The sequence below is a fragment of the Camelus ferus genome, chromosome 6, assembly GCF_009834535.1.
Source record: "Camelus ferus isolate YT-003-E chromosome 6, BCGSAC_Cfer_1.0, whole genome shotgun sequence".
NCBI lineage: Eukaryota > Metazoa > Chordata > Mammalia > Artiodactyla > Camelidae > Camelus > Camelus ferus.
The window spans coordinates 8,552,970-8,571,801 of NC_045701.1; the positions used below are offsets into that span (position 1 = coordinate 8,552,970).

Below are 18,832 nucleotides of genomic sequence, written 5' to 3' on the forward strand. Positions count from 1 at the left end.
AGAGGCAATTTCAGAAAACAGTAGTAAGCAGGTATTCTAGTCTTAAATTAGATTAAATTCAATCTAATTTCAGTAAATTCATTTTAATAAATTCATGTCTCCAGTTTTCTTTCATACACATCCACAAAAAATCCAGACCAATAGCATTCGACTACAGGTCTCTGATGGGCAAGCCCAGCTCCTGCCAGGGACCACTACTTCCACCTGCTGGCACAAAATGTAAGTCCTTTTTAACCAGGAATTTCTACCATTAGGGAGGCTGCTAGTCACAGAGAATGGCATTCTTATCACTTACAAAATCCATCAAAATTCCAGATTTACCTCCGCATCAAAGTAAGTTACCAGAAAATATAATTTGCGGGTGGGGGTGGCTTTGGGGGTGATTGGGTTTATTTATTTATGTTTAATGGAGGTACCGGGGACCGAATCCAGGTCCCCATGCATGCTAAGCACGCACTCTACTACTGAGCTATTCCCTCCTGAAAATACAACTCTTAAACTATAACCCCCTTACTCCTTTCTCCCACTACCTACTCATTTCCCTCATCTTTTTACTGAAATTTAATACAAAACTAGTCCTCTACGAAATGCCTTTATTTTCTGCAATAATTCCATCTGAAGAAAGGAACTGATACTCAGTGTTCCTTACTTCAAGATTCCTGGAGTAAGTATTTATCAGATCTGGAGCAAAGGAAAAGCACATCACTTTTCATGGATTTCTATGTGTTTTTCTACTTGGTTTGGCTACCAGAAAGCTTCGTATTTCCTTAGCAACTATTTTCTGATGTAATAATTCTGTCCTCACTTTTCTTTACAGAAAATTATTGGACTTGTCATGTCACTGTACCTCCTTTTCCCCATGATTCAATAATAACTGTGCTTTTTACATGAGTAGCTTTCGATTCTGGTTGGAGGTTGTCAGGACACAAGCATGTTTAACCCAACAAACTGACCAGACACCCCATTTTACTAGAACAGCCTCCCTTCAAATGAAGAGGCAAGCAGACACTGCAGGGAAAGTCCTAGAAGATGGGCCACATTGTGACAAAGGGAAACTTCCAAGTGGCCAAAAAGCAACCAAGAGTTTTGCTTTGAGAAGCTAATCTGTGAATTTCAAGGTGGAAGCCTCTGAAATCTATGAGCCAGCCTGCCCTACAGCTTTGTTCTAATTTTTCCCCGCATACAAACTGTGTGCTGAGGCAGCCCACCAAGTCCCATGAATACAGTAACTACTTCCTGAACCCAAAACTGGTACGAGACGCATGTGAAACAATGCTTTGACCCCTTACCTGTGCAGGAGGTAGTTCTGGAGACAGAATTTAGAATTTCTGGGACACATTAATTGTTTGAGGGACGAGGGGTAAAGAATCTTTAAAATTAGGATTGTACTGAAAAATCTTGGCATTTTGGTCGCCAGACGTATGAAGGGTCACCCCGGTGAAACAGAAGGAAGAAATGAAGAAGAGAGATGCTTACGCAGGGTGCCCCACCTCGTTTCTCCTGTTACTCTTAGATAAGAGCAAGTCACCCCCTTTGGGAGAGCCAGCTGAAACGGGCCCTACCTGTCCCTCTGCGTCCTTGATCTTTGTTTCCAGGAGAAGCTTGGCGGCTTGCTGCTCTTTGTTCAAGTGCTGGAGGCCCTCGCACGTGCTTTTGTGCTCTGCAGAGAGCCGGGCAATGCTGGCATCACACCTGTCCAGGCAGACAACAAAGCTAATTCTTACTAGATTTTTAAAACACGCACTGGGGCTTCCTCCCGAACTATGCACTGCACGACCCCGCTCAAAGAAACCGCACTGTGAGTCACTCTTTTTCAAAGAGATTTGCCTGAATTCAGAGAGCTGCTCTCATCGTGGATTTTAAGCTAAACCACAGGGATGCGGCTTAGTCAGCCTACAGGGGTAACCATCAGAGGAGCAAAGGCTTTACGATGCTCACGAGTACAAAGCTGAGCACACGGTGAGAGCCCAGTTACAGAAAGCTTACGGAGCGAGCTGGGTGTGGCCCGTCTCTCTTCAGTGCCACCTCCGCCCTCTCAAGTTCAGGGCCCCTTTGGGTTCTGAGGCAGCTTCTCCCACGTGAGAAAGCACTGCTCCCAGCCTTTTACCGAACCCCCACGAGGCTGCTGCCTTGAGTGGGGTCCAGGCCAGGGGAAGGCTCTGCCGCTGGTCCACGCTGCCCTGCCCTTGGGCCTTACAACTGGGCGGTTTCAAAGGCTCCCCACAGTCTCTGTGGCAGATGAGGTGGGTAAAGCCTCTTGTCCAACCCTAACAGGAGAGTTAGAGAATGACCCCCGAGGAGATTACAGCCAAGTCGTGCTCTGTTTCGACGTTTGAGAAGTGGCTGCCACTTGCTCCTGGGCTCCAGCAGAGGTGGCGTGTCCTAGGCTGGGGTCACCGGGTGACCCCATCACCTGGACCGCCCTTCATGACCACCACGCCACAGAGGAGGGCATACGGGCAGCACTCCATCTTCAAGGGGAGGGATGTATAGACATCAGGCCTCACAGGTCCCAAAGGCGTTGAGTCAGTTACATGAGCCCAGACTCCCATGGCCTCTACTCTTGCTACTTTCCTTCAACTCACATGTATGTCCTGGGGTCAAATGAGTGTAAAATGCGTATGTGCAAGGAACTAAGGAACTAAAAAACAAAAAAACAAAGATAGATTAACATCCATCAAGAAAACTGTGAACTATAAAAAAAAAAAGGCAGAGATGAAAAAAGAACAAGTGGGTAAGAGAAAAAAAATCAGAAATCCTAGAAATAAACTAAACAGCTTTCTTCATGGAACTGACAGACTCTAGACTGGACAAGACTGAAGACAGAGTCAGTGGAGTAGAAGACAGCAAGTAGCAAGGTGCTCACTCAGAATTCAGCAAAGACAGATGGAGACTCAAAACATGAAAAGACAGTTAAGAAAGACGGAGGACAAAGAAAGACGCTAACACAAGAGAAGTCGAGGAGTTCCAGAAGAAATATGGAGAGGGTGGTATAGAAGCAATATTTGAAGTGTAGGTGCTGCCAATTTTCTAAGACTAAAGAAAGACGCGAGTTTTTAAAGTGTTCAGTGAATACAAACTGGAGTAAGTAAAAATAAATAGAGCAGGGTGCAAATTAGATAACCCATGATAAAGATAAAATCTTAAAAGCAGCCAGAGGCTAAAGACAGGTAGGCTACCAATGACTGTAACACAATGATTGACAGAACCCAGTAGGTATCAGGAGACAATAAACACCTGAAGATGTTGGAGAAATATCTTCTCAGGATTGAGGGGAAATAACCTATCAACCAAGAATAAGTACAAAATAAAGATAAAGACAGTTTCAGACACACAAAGATTAAGGAACGTATCACCCACACACCCGTACTGAAAGTCACTAAATACTGTACTTTAGTAAGAAAAGCCCTCAGAAAGGAGTAGGATGCAAGAAACAATGGTGAGCCAACTGAGAAATCTTTTGAAAAATTCACTTTCTGTAGACTCTGAAGCAAGTAAGCTACCAGCTCAATTATTCCAACCTTCTTGAGTCCTCATGTGGTACTGACTCACATTTTCTCCAAGTTGAATAACTTGTTTAGCTTATTTGGTTAAAATGCTATAATCCTTTCGGGTAGTACCAGAAAAAAATGTAATAGGGAAAAAATTTTAAATATTTAAAATATATTTAAAAACACAATGTGACAAACTGCATACATGCATTTTTTAAACTTTTAATATTTGCCATAAAACTGATACAAATTAAAGCAATAATTATACATTGTCCTTCTGTATTGAAAATCTTTTTCAGTGCTAATACCCAATGCTGGAGTGCGTGGAATCAGGCTACATCACACGCTGTAGGTGGAAAAGTGGATTTCACAAGCTTTCTAGAGGGCATCTTGGCAGCATACACCCCAAATCCTGAAACAGGAATATATTTCTATGTCCCTTTCAATCTAGGTATCAGCCCCAAAGGAACAACTGTGAGCAAGTAAAAAATCATAAAGCCCTTGAATAATTTCCTGCTGTTTTAGGATGAAATCAAAATCCCTTAACATGCTCAGAAAGAGCTGGTCCCGACCCACCACCTCCGTGCACCACCTCCCACATTCTGCCCCTTTCTCCCTCTGCACTCAGCCACGCAGATCGCGCCACAGGGCTTTGAACTTGCTCCCGCATCCAGGCCTCGACTCACGTTGTTCTCTCTGGAATGTTCTTCCCTGATCTCTTCGCCTGGTTAGTGACTATTTATCCCTCAGAGCCAAGCACACAAGTCAGCTCCTTACTGACACCCTCCTGGAGCCCCCAGGGAAGTTCAGACGCAGCAATTAGACACTTTTAGGATGCCCCACGTTTCTCTTTTGCTGAACTTCTTATAATTAAAATGGATGATCATTAATCTCTTAATCCTTGTTTCATGACACACTCTCATCATTGGTCCTTGCATGGGTCACTTAATTCAGTTAATTTTTTTTTAATAACTGCTCCAATGAAAGTAAGCATCATGAACCCTGTGTCATCATTCCCTTGTTTTTCTTTTAAGACTGTACTGAACACATACAATCAGCACACAAATGCATGTATATGTCTATATACAATGTCTATTTCTTGAAAGTATATGTATGTGTCTTTTAGTTGAATTCAACTTTCACAGGAGGCATTATGCCACAGGTAATATTTTGATGGTAATTTTTTCACTTATTGCTAAGACTTATCTATATTGTTAAACATCACTGTAGTTGTTCATTCGAACTACGGAATAACAATTTATTGTTTGTTACAATTTAGTTGTCCATACTCCCACTGATGGGCACTTTGGGTTATTTCGGGATTTTGCTATTGTGACCCATGCTGCTGTGAATGTGCCCCCCTGTGGTACAGGTACAATAATGTCTCTTGGGCGGAAATGAATAGATCACAGAGTACGTGAATGTTCAGCACTGGAAGGTAGTATCAGACCCCCCTAATTTATACTCCCCTTAGCAAAGGATAAGAGATCCTAGGCACCTACACCAATGCTTGGCATTTTCAGATGTTTCAGATGCCAATCAGCTGGGTGAAAAAAAAAACCTATGTTGCTGTATTTTTAAATTTTCATTTCAACATCAACCAGTGTTGAATTTTTTCACATGTTTATTGACCTCATGTGTTTCTTCCTTGGTAAACCGTTGGTTCGTGTCTCTTACCTACTGTTACACTGGATCGCTTGTATTGTTCTTATTAACTTGTAGAGGGTCTTTATATATTCGTGACACTACCAGCGTTTAAGGAAAAAAAGGGTAAGGAATATCGCTGTCTCAGCCAGCACTGAGTCAAAGGCATCATTCCTGTCTTTTCAAAACACACTCACAGAAGACAACCTCGGGGCTTGAATGCAGCTGCGTGCATGACTCAACAGCTTTAGCTAAACAAGAATTTGCAATGAACCTGACCAGTTGTCCTATTTCATCCTGATGTTATATTATAGGTGAACCAATAATGTTCTCATTCCAAATTTTCCCTTTTCAGGTCTTTGGGCAGCTGTTATCGCCAAGGCACAGTTCCTGGTGTGGCCAGCAGGTGGCAGAACGACTCTATCGCTTGGCCAATCTAACGGCAGAGAGGTGGTAAGAAGTCCAGGAGAGGGTCCCAAGGACATGACTCGGGCAACACGCCTAAGCAGAACTTCTCTTACAGCTTGTGACATGGTGGCATATGACATTTAAAATATTAAATTGCTCGTCTTCCATATTATAATAACTATTATATATATAATTATTGTACATATACATCATTAAGAACTGGAAATAATTCAACTGAATCAGATTATACAGCAATTTACATCCCAGAGCACTGTCAAAAACAGTACAGCAATGTGCCAGCAATTAGTGGAGCCTAAGATTTGGGTGTGACACCAACAGAGGCAGGCAGCTTAATAAAAGATGAGGGGAAAAGATGGTCACAGAGAGCCTTATTAAAACCACTATCATCCCGGGCTGACCGTGCAGCCTCTGTGGGATGACGTCAGTCCTGACATGAGAGGCTTCATATTGCAAGTAAATAGACATTGCTAAAACAGTCCAGCTAAGTCACTAAACAAAAAAACAAAACAAAAAAACATGCCCAGGGGCATCAGTGTCCCAGATTGCTATAAATGCCCAGTTTTTAACAAAATTTATAAGATATACAAAGAAACAGGAAAATGTGAAATAAACAAAGGGGAAAAGAGTAGGTAAAAGAAGCTAAAAGAAGCTGTCTGTGACAAATGCTGGAGAGGCTGTGGAGAAAAGGGAACCCTCCTACTACTGCTGGTGGGAATGCAGCTTGGTGCAGCCACTGTGGAAAACAGTAGGGAGATTCCTCAAAAGACTAGGAATAGACTTACCATATGACCCAGGAATCCCACTCCTGGGCATATATCCAGAAGGAACCCTACTTCAAAAAGACACCTGCACCCCAATGTTCATAGCAGCACTATTTACAATAGCCAAGACATGGAAACAGCCTAAATGTCCATCAACAGATGACTGGATAAAGAAGAGGTGGTACATTTATACAATGGAATACTACTCAGCCATAAATAGAATGAAATAATGCCATCTGCAGCAACATGGGTGGACCTGGAGACTGTCATACTAAATGAAGCTAGAAAGAGAAAGAAAAAGAACATATATCACTTATAGTGGAATCCAAAAAATTACACAAGTGAACTTATTTACAAAACAGACTCACAGACACAGAAAACAAATTTATGGTTATCAGGAGAGAAAGAGAAGGTGGAGGAATAAATTGGGAGTTCAGGATTTGTAGATACAAATTACTATATATAAAATAGATTTAAACAGCAAGGTCCTCCTGTATAGCACAGGGAACTACATTTGATACTTTGCAATGGCCTATAGTGAAAAAGAATATGAAAAGGAATATACGTACATAAAACTGAATCACTATGCTCTACACCAGAAATTAACACAACATTGTAAAAAAACCGACTATACTTCAATTAAAAAAAAAAGACAATGACTTTTACGATAAAAATAAATGCCTTCTTCACCAAGGCATCTATTGCCCTGTGAATACGTATACACAGCAGCAATAGATTAGATGAAGAATTTAGAAATGTGCCCAATATGGTTAACTTAAAACACCGTAGTATCTACTCTACCAGCTTTCCAGATCTTAATATCCACTTTAGTTTTTCATTCTTATTTATCAAGGAGAACCTCAAACATACACAAAAATAGAGTAGCATGAGGAACCTCCATTTACCCATCACCCAGCCTCAATGACCTTCAAACGTTGGCCAATCATTTGATGCCGTACCCACACCCCCAACCACCTTGCCCCTTCAGTATTAAATTGAAGCAAATCCCAGATACCATAACATTTCATCCACAGATGTTTCAGTAGTGAATCTCTAAAAGATAAGGACCCTTCTTTTCTTAAACATAACCATACTACCATTATCACATCTGAAAAAAAAGAATTAAGTCCTCAATATTGTCAAATATACTAGTGTTCAGTCTTCCAAATGCCTCATAAATGTCATAATTTTCATTGCTTATTTTAAAATCAGGTTTCAAATAAGGTAGTTACATGGTAGTTGCTGCTCTGCCTTTTATATTGCTTCATATTGTGAGGGTCTTCCTCCGTCTCTTTTTTTTTCAAATTTATTTCATAAAGCAAATTAGGTTTTAAAATAAAGAACTATAGGAAATAACAACAAAAAAATAAAATAAAATAACAAGTGTGGATGAGGGTGTGTAGAAACCAGAGCCTCACACACATAAAATGGTGCAACCCCTTTGGAAAACAGTCTGGCTGTTCTGTTCCCCAAAAGGTCAAATACAGAGTTACCATAGTCCTCAGCATCTACACTCCTAGATACACGTATCCACAAGGAAAGACAGGACTACACAAATTTGTACATAAATGCTTGTAACATTATTTACAATGGCTAAAACATTTTAAGGTGATGATGCCCAGCTTATCTATTTTTCCTTTGCCCCTGGATTTGCCTGCCCTGAGGGAACTTGCACGCCTGCCTCAGGAGACAAGGTATTTCTTCTCCTCTAAGGCTCTGACCCTGACGTGCAAACAGACCTCGTAGAGGAAAGTGGATGAAGCCACTGGGTCTTGGAAAAAAGAGTCAAACAATGGACCAAATGTCCTGGTAGAAACAGGAAAGCTAAACTCCCTGTGCTCTGCAATAGGAAGGAATGGGAAACTCTCCGAAAAAGTCCTGTTTAGGGTGTGCTCTGTTTAGTGGGCAAGGGTGTCTGTCACCTCCATAGAGAATCTGCCTTTGCCTTTTCCAGCTGAATCTTCAGGGGGCTATTGGAGTCTGTCTCCTATCAGCTGTCACCAATGGATCCATAAATACTGTAAAATAAAATCTAGAATAATACTGCCACCTCATAATTTAAGAATATCTATTCTCTCAACGTCATGACATAATGAATGCAAGAAAGCCACAAATTTGCCAAGGAACTTTTCTTTCACACGAGTTTATTTCAGCAAAGGCTTCGCTAGCATCCCAGGGGAGAGAGGAATGGAGCCACAAAACAAAGCAAAACCATGCACTGCTCACAATACAGACCGTTGCAGAGTAAAAGCATTTGTTAGAGAAGGAACACGCTGGGGAGAGAAGTTAATAAGAAACTGCAGAAGAAAAATGTAAAAATTCCTGAAAGTATTTCAAAAGAATCTCTCCATTGCGTAACCAGTATCGTGAGGACAATTTCACTGCCGCTGCCCCAGAAATAATAATACGGCTTCCATTAGCTCTGTATTCACTCCATCCTGTGCCCGCACGAAGCCTCTTACATCTTTTGCCTCATTTCATCTTCAACTGCCACCAAAGTGACTAGGGAGATCTTCAAAGCTCTCCTGAACTTCCTCCTCTGCCTGGGAGCTCTGAAGCTCTCTAACTCCTCCCAGTTCTGGCAGGTACAAGAGAGGTGGGGTGTCTTTTAAGCCAATCTCCACAAAAAAGGTTCATGTTTTTTCAATACAATTCCAGTGATTTTCCAGATGATTAATTCATCCACACAAACATTTCCTGAGTATCTACTGTCTTCTAGAGACTCTTCTAGGCACTCAGGTTACAAAAATAAAAGATGTGGTACTCCACCCCTAAGACAGTGAAGACAACAGAGAGACTCGATGGAACAGAGAGTGGTGCGGCAGCTCGGGAGAAGGGGTGTCCAGGAAGAATTCCTGGAGGAGGTGACACTTAAGCTGAACTTTAAAGGCTGATTAGAAGTGAAAAAGAAAGGGAAAAAGCACGTGAGGTACAAGAACAGCATGTCAAAGGCACAGAAACAGGACAGCTGTGGGTCCCTTTTGTCCACTCCCACCCCTTGCAGACCACCTTCATTTTCACCTGAAACTGATTCGAACTGTCTATTAACTCCATGCCCCCGTGTGCACGTGCACCTGACTCTTACTGGCAGCAGAGGGCGGAAGAGGCCCGCAGACACGCCAGAGAGTGTGCCTTTCTGACAAGCCCCCGCGTGACGGTCCACGAGGTGCTTTCAGCAGTGAGTGCTCGCAACAGCGCTTTTCATCCTATCTCAGGGGGAAGACCTTGTTTTCAAACTGACCATCCACCACGGACCAACGCTTTCAGAAAATGAAATAAAAATGAATGATGAGAAAAGTGAAAGCTTAAGAAGACATACAAAACAGAAGTCCCAACTTTGTGTCATTGGACTCGGTAAATGTAACACGAACCTAGCAAATGACACGGGTCAGCTGCGCCCTCCCCGCATCTCCTCTTGCGCCCACAACTCCAACTGCAGAAGCACAAGAAATCATGGCTGCTCAGAAATAGGTCTAATTTGCATCAACAGAGATGGATCTGGAGATCCTCATTCTAAGGGAAGTTAGCCAGGAAGAGAAAGATAGATACCATATGACATCACTCATATGTGGAATCTAAAAAAAAAAAAAGAAGACACAAATGCACTTATCTATAAAACAGAAACAGACTCACAGACATAGAAAACAAACTTATGGTTACTGGGGAGAAAGGGGGTGGGAAGGGATAAATTGGGAGTCTGAGATTTGCAAATATTAACTATTATATATAAAACAGACAAACAAGTTTCTTCTGTGTAGCACAGGGAACTATATTCAATATCTTGTAGTAACCTATAATGAAAAAGAATATGAAAAGAAACACATGTATGTAAATGTATGACTGAAACATTATGCTGGACACCAGAAACTGACACATTGTAAACTGAGTGTACTTCAATTAAAAATAAATAAATAAATGAAGAAGGGGAAAAAAACCCCCAAAAAACTAGGTCTAACTTCCACTGTTAGATTTTTATGCCAAAGAAGATGTACTAGAAGAATGCAAAGAGTCTGCTTTGGGGCTTCGTGAATATATCCCCACTAAAATGGGAAAAGTGGGTGAAAAACAGCTCTCAAAGCAAAGAGGTGCAAACCTCTGACTACCTACCTGGCCACTCTTCCCCGAAGATCTCCCAGACCAGAGAGCTGACGCATCTCCAGGGTCTTTAAGGCAGAATTCGTTCCGTAGCTGATGTTGTCCCGGGCACGGATCTGCTCCTGAAGGACCTGGGCGACACACAAAAACACTAACGGAGTGAGGCGGAGAGCATAGCTCAAGTGGTGGAGCGCATGCTTAGCATGTGGAAGGTCCTGGGTTCAACCCCCAGTACCTCCTCCAAATATAAATAAACCTGATTACCTCCCCTCTCCACCAAAATAAAATAATTAAACAATACAATAATAACAACACTAACGGAGTCATTTGAGAATCCACCTGCTGCCACAGAAGCATTTTAGACTTTTGGCAAAAATGAGAATGTTTAACTCCTTTCATAAGAGGCTCCTTTTTTGACGGTCACCTGATACACACATATATGGAGAACCAGGGGCTTACAAAGAGAGATCTCAGAGATCACACCCAGACCAAGGCCCTTAATTTACCAAGAAAAACACTTGAGACTCAGATGTCTGATTTGGTGCTTGTAATATTATGTTTCATCTTACCTAATGTTAACATCGCTACTGTACTTTATACATAATAAAGCAAATTCTTGCTTGGTCTAACTGTACACCAGGCACCGTTCTAAGTGTTTTAGGTATGTTAACCCATTTAATCCTCACAACACCCTATGGAGGAGGTACCATTATTATCCCCATTTCACAGGTGAGGAGGTCTCTAGGTGGTCGAGTAAGTTGCCCAAAGCCAAGGTCAGTATGAATGGAGCTGGACCTGCACCAGGGAGTCTGGCTCCACAGACCGCGCGCTCCGTCATGACACTACATTGCTTTGCATTTCCATCTGTCCTTCCAGCTCACTTTAGATTTACAACTTAGTTGCTTTCTATTGTTTCCTTTCTCCTTTTCCTTACTTTGACTGGTGTCATCAGATCAGCCTTCACTGCCTTTCCTCCTCTTGTGACCCGGGGAATGTTCTGGGACACCGCTGGCCCACGAATGGCTTCCGTCCCTTTCCCAAAGCTCACAACCATCAGCCCGTCTACTCCAGCTCCAGCCCTGCACAGCAACCCCTCTCCTCCACACCAGACACTCACACCCACCCCTACCTTCTCCCTCGCGGTCTCTCTCTTTGTATTTGGTGCTGTCTCGGCACTTCTACTTTGTCTTACTGGGCAACTAATTCAATTCATGAAAGTCACCATCCTTGCCTCTAGTTCCTCTACTGACTTTTAAAAATAATAAGTTCAAGGAAGGAATATCATGTTGTGCCCAGATCTCCTTAAGGAGTCTGTCTTGGTCAGTTGCGGCTGTTATAACAAAATATGGCAGACTGAGGGACTTATAAACAGCCCACATTTCTTTCCTGCAGCTCTGAAGGCTAGGAAGTCTGACCTGGATGCCAGCATGGTCACATTCTATGCGGGCTCCCTTCCTGGCCTGCAGACTTCTCACTGTGTCTTCCCATGGGGGGAAGGAGGAAGCTCTGGTCCTCTCCTGTTCTTCCTGTAAGGGCCCTAATCCCATCATAAGGGCCTCGCCCTTATGACCTCATCCTAAACCTAATTACCCCCCAAAGGCCCCACCTCTAAATACCATCACCTTGGGGATTAAAGCTTCAACATATGAATTTGTTTGGGGGGAGCAGGGGACACACACATTCAGTCCGTAACATGCCCTAATTATATTTCCACTCAAGGTCCATCTGTTTCCTGTTTCGTCCGGGTCTGTTCGAAGGGCTGTGCTCATTCTTCCTCTCTGACTGCTGGGCCCCTTCAGGTGAGATGTTTCTTTTCATTCTTTGCTCACTGGAGTGAGATTAAGAAGGTGGTCCTGGGTGAAGCGGAAGGAGCTTATGAGCTGGAGGTGCAGCCAGTGAGAGCGTGAGAACCGGCGTCCAGCAGAGGCGCCAGGAGGAAGCTGCTCTGTGTCCTGCTCTCCGCAGCCCTCCCGGCCTGGGGCACGGGGGACACAGCCCAGCATCACAGCCCCTCCTCGCCTGCCTTCATCTCTTTGTGGGCAGGAGACCGGCTCAGTCACGGGGACCAAGGCAGTCAGACTGGCCTTCCCTCTCTGGTCTCTCTGCTGGCTCCCCTGGGCCCTCCTGCCTGCCTATCCCAGCTGCTCAGGAAGGTGGCACTGGAGTTGGAAACAGGGAGGAAGGCACCCTAAGCCACCCCTGTCCCTTTACCTCCTGCACCAACCTAGGGGTTTAAAGATACATTCATGTGGAGCTATTTGTTACTACTCATTTTCAGAAATTTGATGACTTACTGACATTTTGCAGTCCAACTTGCAAATGAACAGGAAAGCCCTTCTGGACATTATAACTATGCTTCCATAAATTATTTCTGTGTTCCTTTCCCTTCCCTTCCATATTTTTAAGTATAACACACATGAAGAAAAGTGCACTTATCTTTTAATAGGATTTTCAAACCTCCTGATAAAAAGCAGAAATTAGGCACGTGAGGATTCTGTGTTTTCTCTATTGGAAACCTGGCTGGCGCCACTATAGATAGAGTGATGCTGACAGTGACAGTAAAAAAAATATTTCACTGAAAGGAATTTGGAACCGCTAAACCTATTTGTTATCTGCTGTAGTTTCCAGCTTTTTCTGAATGAACCTGCTCTGAGGGAAGAATAGAAGAAACCAAACCAGTTACAATCACCTGTGAATGGTAAAACATTAGTCATGGGAGCAGATTCTTGCAAGAAAACTTGAGATCTGACTAATCTGGTTCTGACACTCTCCCACTGATGAAAAGGTGCTGGTGTGCACTGTCTCTTCTAGTAGGAAATAACACTTAGTAGTTACAGTTAATAGAAAGTCATACTTAGTATTCTGTAGCGGTGCTTCACATCCTTAGTTTATAATAAGGCGGAAGACCATGGGTTCTCAGACATCTTTGGGGTGTGTAAGGACCCCGGGGGGGCTTGCTAAACATACAGGTTCCTGGGCCCCACTCCCAGAGAACCAAAGTGAGGGAAAGGCCCAGAAAGGCAGATAGACGGTCATGGTCCCCAGAACACTCCTGGAGAAACACTGCATTAGACACTGTAGAAAAGACAGAGGAAGCAGCAGCGAGGGTGTAGCTCAAGTGGTAGGGCACATGCTTAGCATGCATGAGGTCCTGGGTTCAATCCCCAGTACCTCCTCTAAAAATAAATAAGCAGACCTAACTACCTCTCCCCACCTAAAAATAAAAAAGACAAAGGCTCTAACCACTTGTTTTGTTTGAGTTGTTTCTCAATCAAAAAATCACTAAGCAAAGAACATGACTAGCAATTCACAGAAGAGGGGCTAAAAATAAACAACACATTTCTGAAAAGGTTCAACCTTTCTATAAGAAAGGAACAGGAAATAAAAACCATACCATTATAATGCAACCTAAAACTGCTCTAAAAAAAAATTAAGCCTGTTTTAAATCAAACCATTTTCATCTACTCAAGAAGCAAATATTTCTAATTTATAGAATTAAAATGCATATCAAAAATGAAAAAAGCACAGGTGGCCCTTCCAGATACTGCTTTTCCAGAGCATGATCTTTCAAAAAGCATTCACCATGTTCATAACCTTTGACCCAGTAATTCTAACTCTTGAAATTAATATTAAAGGAAATCATGAGAAAAATGACAAAAATGAACGCACAAAGGTATCGTCGTAATGTGATGCACATACCACGTATTTTACAAGGTATCAACACTGCACATTATTATGCAACCAGTAACAGGTTCATGGAGAGCTATTAAAAACAGGGAAAATGTGTACAGTTTAACATCAAGCAAAAAGGGAGGCTACAAAACCTGATACACAGCAGGATTCCAGCTGTGTATAGGGTAGGTAAGAAATAATACTAGAACATTAACATTTGGCTTATCTCTAGGGTTAGATTATGGTTGATTCCTCTTTTTTGTATTTTCCACAATGAGCTTTTATTACTTTTATAACCAGAAAAAAAAAAGCGTGTGTGTGTGTATGTGTTTTAATGCTAAGAAATAAGAAAAGCCCATTTAACTCAGAATTTTTACGCAGCTGAATAAGATACTGTATTAGAATTGCCTTCTTTGAATAACACAGAAGAGAATTATTTCTGAGCTTAGCACAATATTCACGTTACTGAAAAGTTATGTGAAAACAGAAGGCATTAGAGTGCTAACTATTTAAAGGAATTCTGTGATGAAGCCTTAGAAAAAGTCCCACTGTAAGGCCAGAAATGCTTCTTAGTTTGTCATTTTGTAACAATACATCATCAGGATGTATTTACTTTAAAAAGGTTACAACTCTAAGTATATCTTCAACTCTCCATTATTGCCAATTCAGTGCAAGAAACTCTTTTCTGCTTGCCTACTATGTGCTGTGCACCAGGCCTGCCATCAGGAAGCTCAGTTGCAGGTAAGACCACAGGGTGTTAAGAGTGTGGCCTAAATCCACACGAGCAGAGAGGAAAAACCAGTCACCTTAGAAAAAGGGATGTCCCGAGTCTTCAGTTATTCTTCCTAAGATGGGGCCGGTCTTTAAAGAAGCTCCCTTCCCAAGGGCAGCAGACAGCGGCGCCCGGGGGGGGGGGGGGTGGTTCACGGCGCTCCACCTGTCCCGCCATTTATGCGAAGGCGGTGAGGACCCAAGTGCCGGGACGCCACCCGCCCAGGCAGGCTAGGGCTGCCCGGAAAGGACCGGGAAGAAACAGCCTTCCATGTTCCTCCTGCTTCAGCTCTGCACAGATCTGTGAGGACTTGGAAATGAAAAGTGTAATTCCAGCATCACTGGAGAAGGGCCCAGCTCCAGGAGGGCAGGGCCTCGTAAGACTGTATCTCCTTTCGTGGCTTTTTCATCTTCACACTAGGACTTAAACCTCCTCCAGAGATCCAGCCTCGTGTATCAGATTCCCTTTTCGGCCTTTCCACCTGGATATCCACCGAGGCCCCAAAACTTGCCAAGTCCTAAATGGAGGTCTCTCTCCTCCTAACTTGGAGGAGGTCCTATCAGCTCCATCTCCAGAGCAGATCCAGAATCGACGCCCTTCTCTCCACCCTCACCCTGACTCCAGCATCCAAGCCACCTCGACGCCTGTCTCCCAGCCCCAGTCTTGCTTCCCCACATCTCTTCTCCACCCAGCAGCTGGAGTGATCTCTGTGAAACACAGAGCAGTCTGTAAGCAACACGAGGGCAAGGGTTTTCAATCTGTTTTGTTCCCTGGTGTGTCCCCAGCACCAAAACTATGAATGAATTATTTAAATTCTCTTGCTTAAAATTAAATAATGGTTTCCCATCACCTCCCCCACCCCGGCCCATGACACCCCAGTCCCACTGGTCCTCTGTCTGCTCCCCCAACACACCAAGTTTCTTTTGCCTGATGGCCTTGGAACCTGCGGTTCTTTCTGGAGTGTTCTTTTCCCATGAGTCTCCTCCCCCCACCTCACCGCCTTGGCTTGGCTGCCCCCTCTGTCAGTCTCAGTTCACACATCACCTCACCCCCACCCCCTCTTCTTACAAGAGCCACTCAATCACTCTACATCGTATCATCTTACCAGAGCCCTTGACTCAGGCTACTTAGGGTTTATTCCTGTAAACTCCACTAGAGTGTGCAGCAGCCTAAAAGCAGGGCCTGGTACTCCTGGGTCAGTGCCTCGGACAAGGCCTGGCTCCCAGCAGGTAGCTAAGTAATTATCAGTCACTTCAGCTCTGAGTTCCCGGATCTGATCTTTCACACTGAAGGCCCAGAGAGTCTAGCTCGTTGGTGCCTGAGGTGATCAGGCCCTCAAAGATGGAGGCAGACAAACTAAAATGTATTAGATCTGGGGAAAAGGGGTGGGAAGGGATAAATTCGGGAGTTTGAGATTTACAAATGTTAGCCACTATATATAAAAATAGATTTTTAAAAAAGTTTCTCCTGTATAGCACAGGGAACTATGTTCAATATCTTGTAACAACCTTTAACGAAAAATAATATGAAAACAAATATATGTATGTATGTGCATGCCTGGGTCATTGTGCTGTCCACCAGAAACTGACACATTGTAACTGACTACACTTCAGTAAGGAGAAAAAAATGTATTAAGAGACAAGGGCAGACACCAAAATACCAACTGGTTACTTTACATTGAAACACCTCTACCACATGTTCAGAACGAAACAAATACTCGAATTCCATTCAGTTCACTGCCTTCCGCCCCTAAAGTCCAAGCTGCATGACAAGCCACATCTAGTGGATAGAGTTAAAAAATAATGAGTTTGGACAGTTAATTATACATCAACTTGACTGGGCCATGGGATGCCCCGACAGCTGGATAAACATTGTTTCTGAGGGTGTCTGTGAGGGTGATTCCAGAAGAGAGTAACAGTTGAACTGGCGAACTTAGTAAAGCAGAAGGCTCGCCCCAACGTGGGGACCGTCATCCAATCCACTGAGTGTGACCACAGAAACAACAGGAGAAGGAAGGTGGAATTCGCTCGCTGCCTGACTGAGCTGGGACACTGATCTTTTCCGGCCCTCGGCGCCCCTGGGTCTTAGGTCTTCAGACCTGGCCTGGAATCCACACTGCTGGCTGGCTCTCTGGCTCACGGACCTTGCAACTACACCACCGGCTTCCCTGGTTCTCCAGTTTGCAGGTGGTAGATGGACTTCTCAGTCTCCATGATCATGAACCAACAGCTTATAATGAATATATCCTATGGGTTCTATTTCTTTGTAGACCACTGACTAATACAGGTGATTACCATCAAAGGCCCTCTGCTAATATACGTGTCCCAGTGGGGCGAGATCACGCAGCAGCAGGCTGAAATTTACCTTCTTTGGTAAATATATGAAGTCCAATAGCCAAGGCTCTCTCCTTGTTGACAGTGCTAGACTCACACTGAACCAGGTTCCCGTCAGTCCACCCAATTAAACACTAAATCATTTTCCACACCTCAGCTGTGACGTGCTAGTAAGGCCCAACTCTGCACTCATCACTTGAGTTCAGAAAACTCTTCAATAGCCCCGTGGCAAATTATTAGACTAGAAAATTACATATAATCTAGTCAATTAGATGAAGGCTTGATACATTTTTCCATTTCCCAACTAGGTCAAAGCCAACACCCTAAGCCAGCAGGACATTATGAAGCCTGGGCACACGGAAACCAGGGGAAGTTCTGCAGATTCTAACCAGCCAGGTAGCAGACCCCACTATCTGGCCCCCCAAAGGCCAAAGACACAGTGAAAGCCCCAAAGGGACATGGGGGCCCCAACCACTTCCCTGAGCCATCAAACTGGCACAAAAGGGAAAGCTTACCGCCAAGAAAAGGGCCGTGGGCTGCTTACCAGGCTTGATTCCCACGGAAGGACTGGTGAGATTTAAATCAAAGACAGTAAGGACAACCCAGGCATGTATAATTCACAGCTGACTACATTACCTCTTCTGAATTTATAATGACGACAATTTGTGGAAAGTCTCTGAGGAATAAATAATCGATAACACACTCCATACAGCACGGCACACTGCCAGTGGAGACAATGAGTTGGGATGTATTAAAACAATAGATTCTTTCATTCAACATTTATCAAGCACCTACTATAGACTAGTACACACAAGTCATCTGTTTCGACACGAGACTCAGCTGACAGAATACGGGAAATAATTACAGGGCTCTCGAAGAGCCAAGGACCTCGGAGCCTTTGATTATGAAAGATTTCTTGAGCTCCTACAATGTGCTAGACACCATGCTAGGTGCTAAAAACAGAAAAACTAAGACTCAGCTCTAGCTCTTGAGGATGACATAGGTTAGCGGTTTGACAATATATTTCACTTTTCTTCCTGTGTATAACTGTGTGCAGAGCCATGTGACAGAAAATCATAAAGATTTACTGAGGCAAATTTACTGCGATGTAGTATCTCCATCTGACTGGATCGATCGGGGCCTGGAGTGAGCTTTCATGTTGAGAATGGTTTCAGTTTTAGCTTTATAATACAAAATCACCTGCAGGGACAGGTTTTTACAAAACAGATACCCAGTAAAATTTTACTGAGTGAACTGAAAAATAAACCAGTAACAAAAATAATTTAAAAACCAGGCAATTTACAGAAGAAATTCATTAAGAATTTACAGATAACAAGTACACCTTTCATATCATTTGAATACAACTTGAATAGCTTCACATCTCTTTGCTTTAAATATGCCAATTGTCTTTGCATAGTACCTACTCTCTCAATTTTATGTTGCTTATAAATAAAGACTTCCTTTTAGTACTTTTAAAGATTTTCATTTACATCGTGATTTCATTTTAACAGTGTTTGGCTACAACGTGGCAATTCTGACATCTCATCAAGCATTTCAATTTTGGTTATGTTTGAGTAAACATGCTTAGGGCTCATAATTTATATAAAACTTTGTAATTAGAGTTTCACATAGGAG

At 43.1% G+C, this 18,832-nt stretch overlaps 1 protein-coding gene across 6 annotated transcripts in view; it reads right to left on the reverse strand.

Moving 5' to 3' along the window:
* Positions 1-18,832, reverse strand: part of FAM81A (family with sequence similarity 81 member A) — a 105,375-nt gene that overhangs the window by 13,258 nt on the left and 73,285 nt on the right. For all 6 annotated transcript variants that reach the window (XM_032481070.1, XM_032481072.1, XM_032481068.1 and 3 more), the window contains 2 exons: positions 10,433-10,551; positions 1,563-1,692 (listed from right to left, as the gene is read on the reverse strand). In XM_032481070.1, coding sequence (XP_032336961.1) covers positions 1,563-1,692; positions 10,433-10,551 — 249 coding nt within the window. The remainder of the gene's footprint in view (positions 1-1,562; positions 1,693-10,432; positions 10,552-18,832) is intronic.